This window comes from Hippopotamus amphibius, chromosome 11, assembly GCF_030028045.1.
Source record: "Hippopotamus amphibius kiboko isolate mHipAmp2 chromosome 11, mHipAmp2.hap2, whole genome shotgun sequence".
Taxonomy (NCBI): Eukaryota; Metazoa; Chordata; class Mammalia; order Artiodactyla; family Hippopotamidae; genus Hippopotamus; species Hippopotamus amphibius.
In genome coordinates, this window is record NC_080196.1 from 38,039,510 (window position 1) to 38,048,189 (window position 8,680).

Consider the following 8,680-nt stretch of genomic DNA (forward strand, 5'->3'; position numbering starts at 1 on the left):
AAGAGCACACACATATTCTCACATGCACAAACCCCTCACATGGATACACTGTCACACACATTATCACGCATGCGTGTGGAGCACATACTTACATACTAAGACATGACATGGAGTCTCTCTCCCACACGTGAACACACAGACTGTCAGGTCCACACACACACACACACAGACCCCTTGACTGACATATACTCAAGTCACACTGTCACACGCGTAGATACAGAGAAACAGCCACACAGCCTATCACAAGCACACTATTTCTCACCCACACACGGACACACACTGGCAGACACCCATTCACACTCTAAGATGTCTCTCTCTCTCTCTCTCTCACACACACACAGACCTTCCCATAGATGCAGGATCACACTTGGAGTCACAAACATACACACTGTCAGACACACAATGACAAGCTGAGACGTTTCATACACAGGGACTCTCAGGCAGGCTGTCACACACACGGTCGTGTACAAGTACAGAGGAGAAATGGGTTCAGAAGCCCACACCCCTCTCCCCCGGTCCCTCTCTCTTTGTGTCTCTCTCTACCTGTCTCTGTCCTGTATCTCTGTATCTCTATATCTCTCTAACTCTCTCACACACACAGGAATCTGCTCAGGGGCAGACTGCAGGTAAGGAGGCACCTTGTTTTTCCTCAGAGCGAGGCATCCGAGGGCAGGATGTGGTTTCTTGGTCACTCCTGCCCTGGCCCCCACCAGACTCCATGCCTGTGAGGGAACCCAGCTCAGAACAAAGTCCACGCTGACTGCCGCGCACCCTGGACTCCATCCGCCCTTCACTAGAACAGAGGCATAGGGCCTCCAACAGCCCCCCTCCCATCCCTATTTCACTGCCCTGGAGAAGGCTTCCAGATTCCCGAGGACAAGCAGGTCAGATCCCCCAAGTGACTAAAGCTGCTATTGCAGGGTGCAAGCGTCCCAATCCTCCTCATAACCCCATGGGGGCAGGTCTTATGATCCCTATTTACAGATGAGGAAACTGAGATTCCGGAAGGTCAGGTGTCCTGCCCAAGATCACTAGCTAACCGCAGACCCGATGTTTGAACCCATTTTTGTCTGGTTCTAATTTTGGGTGTCAAAGCCTTGCCTGTCTCCTCAGTAGACCAGCTCCTTCACAGGGATCTTGGGGAGGAAAGGTATAGGGGTGGGGGTGGTCCTTCCCAGCCACAATGAAGGAGTAGCGTAAGTCTCCTTCTTCAGAGGTCAGCTCAGCCACCCCCTGCCTGCACCCCCTCCAGCCTGGCCAGCCTGACTGTGGGCATCTCACTCTGTTTTCCCTTCGGTCCCACCTGGGTGAGCAGGTATTAGGAACCAGCCCAGCCCCGCACCCCTTTGTCCTCTCTGTTCCTGAACTGCTGGGTTCACCTTACACAGGGAACCCTCCTTTTCTGAGATTTGTCCCCCTAGCAGTGACATGGAGGGAGCGACCTAGTCTTGCTGATCTCAAGAACAGAAAATCGAATGCAAAATTCACCATTGTTACCATTGTTTAGAGTCACATGCGGGCATGAGGTTGTGTCGCAATTACTGCAGTCTGACCTCAAAGCCCGTCGCTCAGATCTCCATGGGCCAGGGATGCTCACAGCAGGATACCCCCCAAAGCTCCCCCTCTCTGCTCAGATCCTGGCTCATCCTGCCCTCCTCTGTCACCCCAGCACTGTTATGGTCCCAGGATATTGGGCTTTTGGCCCAGGGCTGAGGAATGAGGGGTCAGAAGAAAGGGCAGTTTCAAGGAGCCCGACTCCTCTGGGCAAAGGAACTTTGGGGAGAAAACAGGCAGCCTCCAGAACCTCTCCTCTTCCCTTAATCCAAACCGGGTCTGCAAATGGCCTGGAGCAGGATGGGGCCTGGAGCAGGATGGGACCCGGCAGCAGAGCCTTCCACCCCAACCCTGTTCCAGCCAGAGGAGGCTGTAAAGGTGAGAGAGAAGTAGTACATAGTGGGTCTGCAGTCCTGGCTCACAAAAGATCCCATGCACACCAGGGAAGCCAAAGTCTGGTTGAGGGTGGGGGAGACAGTGCCGTGGAGGAAGGTATCTTCTGCAGCTAGCGGCAGTAGTTGGGCTGGGGACAGGGAGAGGGAGTGAATGAGTCTGGAAAAAAAGTGGGGGCTGAAGAAGGGCTGGCACCTTAGCTGGGAGGCACATCTCTCCACATCTGGATTCTCAGCCAGGGGAGGAGTCGGCCCTCACCAAAGACCCCTCCTCCTGCCTCCCACTTGCGCTGGGATAAATTTCAAGGCCTGTGCAAGCCCTCTCCCCAAAGCTCCTCGGTCTGGGGGTAAGAGTGGGAGGTCATGGGAAGAGACCGCTCTCTGGCACAGGACAGGCCACCCAAGACTGCACCTCCTCCTTGCTCAAGCATCTCTGGACAACTCTTCTCTCCTAAAGCAGGCTGACCATGGCCCCCAGCCCAGGAGCGTGGAGGCAGGAAAGGAAGAAAGGGGCTCCAGGGGTCCACTTGTGGTCAGCTCTCCAAGGGCATCCAGGAGGCCAAGGTGTCTCCATGTGTCCCAGTGTGAGCTCTGGCACGTGTTAACCACCAAGGGGTCAAAACGGGGGCATCAAAGCGAGTGTGTGAGAGGGGCCTGCCTGCTTCTAGAGGAGCAGGGAGCCTTCTAGTGTTTGCGGGGTTTGGGGGGTGGGGGTGGCTCTCAAGTTCCATCCCGGAGGTCAGGGGGGAGGACAGCAAGCTGCCACCGCAGGGTTCCTGGCGCTATGAGCCAAAGGCTGTGCTGCGGGGCTGGTGGGGGGTGGGAATGGAGCTGGGGGTCCACACCCTGGCCTCTCTGCCTTCCCAGAGGGTCTCTGAGCGGGGGCGGGTGGGGGCGCAGGCACGGCGGGGAAGGGTCTGGGCACCGTGGGAGAGGGGAGCTCCGGCTGCGGCCACGGGTTTGGGGGGAGACGGAGTTGGGAATGTGGTCGGGGGAGATGCGGCGCAGAAGTCAGCGCAGGGCGGCCGCGGGACATCTGGTGGCCCGGGCGGCCAGGAAGGGGGCGCCTGGCCGGGGCTGGGGATGTCGTCTGCCGTCCGAGCCCCCACCTCCGCCACGCAACCCAGGGCGCCCAACTCTCCAGGCCCCACTCCTCCGGTGCTTGGGTCCCCGCCGCCCGCGGTCGCGGAGTTTCGCTCAAGTCGCGGCAGCTGCTGCCCGGACGCCGCACCCGCAGCAGCCACGCCGCCGCCTCCCCCGCCCCGGGGCCCGCGGGTCTCACCTGGGGGCGGGGGCCGGCCCTGCCCACCGCCCCGAGCAGCAGCAGCGCCAGGCGGAGCGGCCCGGGGGCGCCGGCCATGGCGGGGCGCTCAGGACTGGGCCATCGCTGCCACCTGCGGCACGGCGCGCGCCACTGAGCCCGGGCGGCGCGGGCGCGGGGGAGGAGCCGGCGCGGGGCCGCCCCGCCCGCAGGAGGGGCCGGGCGGGTCCCGGCTCTCCGCCCCGGCCCGCCGAGGCCCCTGGGCCGGCCCGTCTCAGGACGGCCGATCCCGGGCACTGAGCTCCGGGCGCGCACCGCTCGGCTTCGGGCAGCGCAGGAGCCGGGCCGCCCCCACCCCGCACCCGGACTTCCTCTCGCATCCTCCCGCTAAGAAAAGCCGCCCCCCACCCGCAGGCTGTCCGGGGTACCCCGAAGGGAGCTGAGGCGGAGGAGCGCACGGGACTTGGCCAAGGTCACACCGCCCGTCAAACCCCTTCCGGAAAGTGTAACCCCAAGAGCTGTGAGTGGCTACTGAGACAGATCCACCCAGCGGGGTCACCCTGTCCCCAGGTCCTCTCCTCGTTCCCGGGTTCTGTCCCGAAGGCAGCCCTGGGACAACCAAGGTTGGGGGGACGATGACAAATGGATCACTGGAACTCTGCCGGTGGGGAGGGTCTAGCGGTTTCCCCGACTCCCGCAGCCCCCACGGCCCCTGCTCCGAATCACTGGGCTCCTAACCCCTGTGTCCCTGTGATAACGTGCCCAAGGCTGTCCTCTCTGCCTCCGGTGTCTTTGTCTCCCCGCTTCATGGGGACTCTGTATCTTACCTGCCTTTGTATCTCCCCCTCACCCCCCCAACACAGGTCACGGAGCAGGCGCGGGTGACGCACAGATTCACCCTCACCCAGGCTGTGGAAGACGGTGCTAAGAAGACACTGACTTTATGTTCCCTAAAGCCAGTGCGGAGTGCCAGTGGGAAAGGGGAATTACACCCTGTCCCCCAAAAGAACTTTGATGTCACTATTAGGAAGGGGGGCGGCAGCAGCACTCGGCCTTGACCTACCATGGGGCGTGTCTGGACCATTCCAAAGGGAAAGGGAGTCCGCTGGAGCAGCTGCTACTCAGGGAGAGAACTGAACTTCCCACTCCCAGAGGGAGGAGGAGGGGAGGAGGGGAGGAGGGGAGGTGGGGAGGAGGGGGGGAGGGGGGGAGGGGGGAGGGGGGGAGGAGGCCTCCAGTGGGAGGAACCAGGGGCTCCCATCCACCAGGAGAGATCTTCCTCTCCTGCAGGCTCAGCCTCCACTACCTGAGAGTCATTTATTCCCTCTTCTACCCAGAAGTCAGTCTGTCACCCTATGTGCCACTTAAGATTAGCTCGTTGGGCTGCAAGTGACAGAAAACCCCTAAAACAGTGGCATAACCAAGGGCTCTGTTATATAAAGCAAGGCCAGAGGTTCAGCCCAGGGCTGGAGCAAAGGCTCCCTGACCATCAGGGTCTCCAGCTCTTTCAGTTTCCACCATTCTCATGGTTCAGGGCTTCAACCTAATGACCCAAGGTGGCTGCTCCCACTCCTGCCATGATATTCAAATTCCAGCCAGCGGGAAGGAGGGAAGGGAAGATGGGTGCACCTCCACCAGTAAGGACACATCCTGAAAGAGGCAGCTGTCCATCCCACACCCCATGGTCAGCACTCAGACACATGGGCACACTTAGCTTTGAAGGAGGCTGGGAGAGTACCCTTTATTCCAGTCACTGGCAAGCTTAAATATTAGGGCTTTTATTACTCTAGAAGAAGACAAGATATGTAGATACATAGATAGATGATAGATAGATAGATAGATAGATAGATAGATAGATAGATAATAGATAGGCAAACAACTTGTAGGCTCTGCTATATCAGGGTTGGGGGTTGGGGAGAAGAGGAGAGGCAAGAGGAAAATAAGGGGCTAGAGAAAGTATCCAGACAGAACTGAGTCTTTACCATGAACTTATCAACCTTCCATGAGCCACACACTTAACTAGGTCCTAGGCATAAACTGGTGATGCAGTCTGTATCCTCAGAGGGATTATATTCTAGTGCAGGAGGGAGACATTAAATAAGTAATTATTGGATCCATTTACATTAGAAATGTGATTGGCACTCTTGTGAAAAGCAGATGCTATTGAAGTCCTACCTTCAGTACTTGAAAGACCATCTTTTCTCTGCTGGGGCTGGAGGGGGGTGTGAAGGGGGGAGTGGAGAGTGAGGGGATGTGCGGGAGAGGGTAGGATTTTCTCTGGCTGGGAGGAGAGTTTTGTGTTCAGCCAGTGCAGGGTAGGCACTGCTAGGAGCCCAAGCACGGATGGGCAAGAGCGGATGGAGAAATAGCCCAGCGTCTCACCCCTTGGATTCAACAGCTCAGAGGTGTATGCCACATTCTCCCAGAGGTCCCAGTGCGATGGAGCCCCAGCCTCCCAGAGCGGCACCGGTGCTCAATAATGCACCCACTTCCCTGGTCTGTCTCACTTGCCACCAGTAGGGAACTAGTGCTTCCTGAGGGCACTTCCCAAATGAAATAAACTACTTGTCCTTAAATCCTCGCTGGGAGAGCCCAGCTGAAGACAGTGGGCAGATGAGAGTACCCAGGGGTGGGGGGCCAGCCCCCTGAGCCCAAGGGCATTTGGGTGACAGATTACTCACCTCTCCTTTGAAAGACCTCTCCTTTGAAAACCTCTGAGTTTGCTCTGATGCTACCTCTCGTCTCAGCATGTACCACCCTGGATTCTATCTGTCTCTCCAGTAGACGGAGGCTCCGGGAGGGCCATCACGCTGCATTTCAGCACTGGGTTTAAGTGCTCAGCATTGGCAGAACACCCTCTTCCTGCCTCGGAACTGTCTCTGGGTGTGATGGGTGATACCAGGTGCTGCGCCCTGGTGCTTCCATGGGTGTGCCCTGCAGCTGCTGGAAGGTTTTGTATTGGACGCGGGGAGGATTTGTCTCAACTTGTAAGCAAATTTCAGAGTAAGCCCACAGTCGGATTCCCCCTCCCCCTCCCCCCCCCCCGCTTTTTTTTAACAACTTAACTTCTCTCCCTCCCTCCCTCCTTACCCAGTCCCCTAGAGGATTAGCTTTCTCACATCCTTATCTAACCTCATCCCTGAGCCTGTCCATTGGCTCCCCATCACTCAGGACCAAGTCTTCCAACTTGTTAGCATCTAAGAAAGCTGCTTGGATTGCCCTCAGCTTACCTCCCAACTGGACCTCTTTGCTTTCACACAAGCCATCTCTTCTGAAGTGTCCTCACCCACCTTGTGTGCATGGGATCCTACTCACGCTTCAGGACCCAGCTCAGGCAGCCCCCTCTAAGAAACCTCCCCTCATCCCTGCCCCTCAGCACCCCTTTGAGGCAGCATAGATGCTCTTACAAGCAGCAAGAGCCTTGGAAGGCTCCCCAAACATGGTTGTCCTCCAGGATTCCCCAACTTCTGCCCACGCTTACAGCTTCAGTGAAGGAGTCACCCTCACCTGGAAGTTCCATGATCTCCCCCAGTTCCTCGGGGTCCTGTCCCTTGTGCTTGTGGGGGCCCTGAGCATTTTGGAACCCTTTTCAATGTTGCTAGTTAATTTCTTAGTTTCCCCATAGACTCTGAGTCCCTGGAGGGCAGGGGTCTCGTTTCACTCATCTCTACACCCACGGCACCCAGCTCAGTGACTCTGGTTTAAAATAGCACATGAAATGCATTGAAGCACTTACTGTGTTCTGTCACTGTCCTTATTTTGACTTTCCCTCAGTAGGCTGTGAGCTTCTTGAGGGAAAGGATGTTCCCTTGTTCATCTCTGCATATCCAACATCAGCACAGCCCCCGGCACATAGTAGGTGCACAATAATGTTTGTTGCAATTCAAACAAGTCAGTCCAAGTGTCCAGTACATAGTAGGTGCTCGAAAACTTATCATGAGAAGGATGCGCTGGGAGAGAGGGCAGATGATATGCTGGGGAGTACTGCCCTCTCCTCCCACCACACTGTTATCAGGCCCCTTGCTCAGGCTCTGCCATGGGCTGTGTCCCCCACATTCATATGTTGAAATCTTAACCCCCAAGGTGGTGATATTTAGAGGTGGGGCCTTTGGGAGGTGATTAGGTCACGACAGCAGAGCCCTCATGAGTGGCATGACCCCAGAGGACCCCCTTCCCCCTTCCATCCCGTGAGGACACAGAGAAAATGGTCGTCGATGAACCAGGAAGTGGGCTCTCACCAGAGCAAATCCACCAGTGCCATGATCTTGGGCTTCTAGCCTCCAGAACCATGAGAAATAAACGTGGTTTATCAGCCACCACATCTATGACACTTTGTTATAGTACCCCAAATGGACTAAGACAAGCCCTCTAGAACAGAGGGCAGGCTGAGCTCCCTAAGCACAGGGATTGGAAGGGATGGAATACCACTGGCTAGACTAACACTAACCATGAACAAAAGCAATAGCCACCGTGTATTGAGTCCCCACTCTGGGCCAGGCACTGCCAAATGCTTGGTGTGCCCTGATCTCGAGTCTGATGAGCAAGTACTATTATACCCGTTTTATGGATGAGGAGACTGAGGCTCAGGGATGACAAGCGAGCTGCTCAGAGAGCAATGCTGGCATTCCCCCCAGAGCCACCTGCCCCCAAGGCTGGTGCAGGAGAGGGGACAGGCTCCACCTCTGCCAGCCCGTCTTGGGAGCACCTCCCCTGTGGCTCCTTCCTCCTCAGTCCAGAGCTTGGGTCTGGCTCCTAACCCCCACATCCAAAGTTTCTCCCGTGGCCCTAAAGAGGGGTACCCTCAGCTTCCACTAAGAGAACTTGGTTTTCAGATTATCTTTAGAAATGGGGATGGGAGCAACTGATGGGAGCACCTGAAGAAAAGATGCTGAAAGGCCCTGGACCTGTGGAGACAGACTCCAGAGCAGGCCCCCCCACCTCCTTTGTTCCTGGATGAGGGGACCCTCTCCTCAGTGGGAAGACCTGGCCAGTGGGCGGAAAGGAGTCTTTCACTTGGGGGAAATTGAGCAGGGAGGGAGGCGGAAGCAGAGGGGAAAAAGGGGGATAGGGAGAGAAGAAAGAACTGCTAAGGAGGACAGGTGTCTCGTCCATACAGTTCAGGTTCCTTTCCAAGCTCCAGGTCCCTAAGAAGCTTGTTTATTTTCCAAAGCTCAAGACCACATCCCTGTTCTGGTGGACCAGATGAGGAAAGAGCCAACATCGTCTAGCCAAGTATAAATACACGTACACACACACACACACACACACACACACACACATCTTAGGCTCTGTTAGTCCTAGGTTCAAATCCAGCTCAATCACTCACTGAACGTCTCTGAGCCTTGGTCTTTCAGTCTGTAAAATGCGGATAATAATAAAGGCCAACGTTTACTGAGCACTTACTTGAGCCGGGCAGTGTTCCAGAAGGCTTGTGAGTGTTATTCCATTTCATGCTCACGGTCGTCCTCGCCCT

General features: G+C 56.6%; 1 protein-coding gene across 1 annotated transcript in view; it reads right to left on the bottom strand.

The window, feature by feature from the left end:
* Positions 1-3,318, bottom strand: part of GLP1R (glucagon like peptide 1 receptor) — a 30,976-nt gene extending 27,658 nt beyond the window's left edge. The window contains exon 1 of the mRNA XM_057699793.1: positions 3,229-3,318. Within this exon, the coding sequence (XP_057555776.1) occupies positions 3,229-3,306 (78 nt within the window). The 5' untranslated portion in view covers positions 3,307-3,318. The remainder of the gene's footprint in view (positions 1-3,228) is intronic.
* Between the last annotated feature and the right edge of the window lie 5,362 nt (positions 3,319-8,680).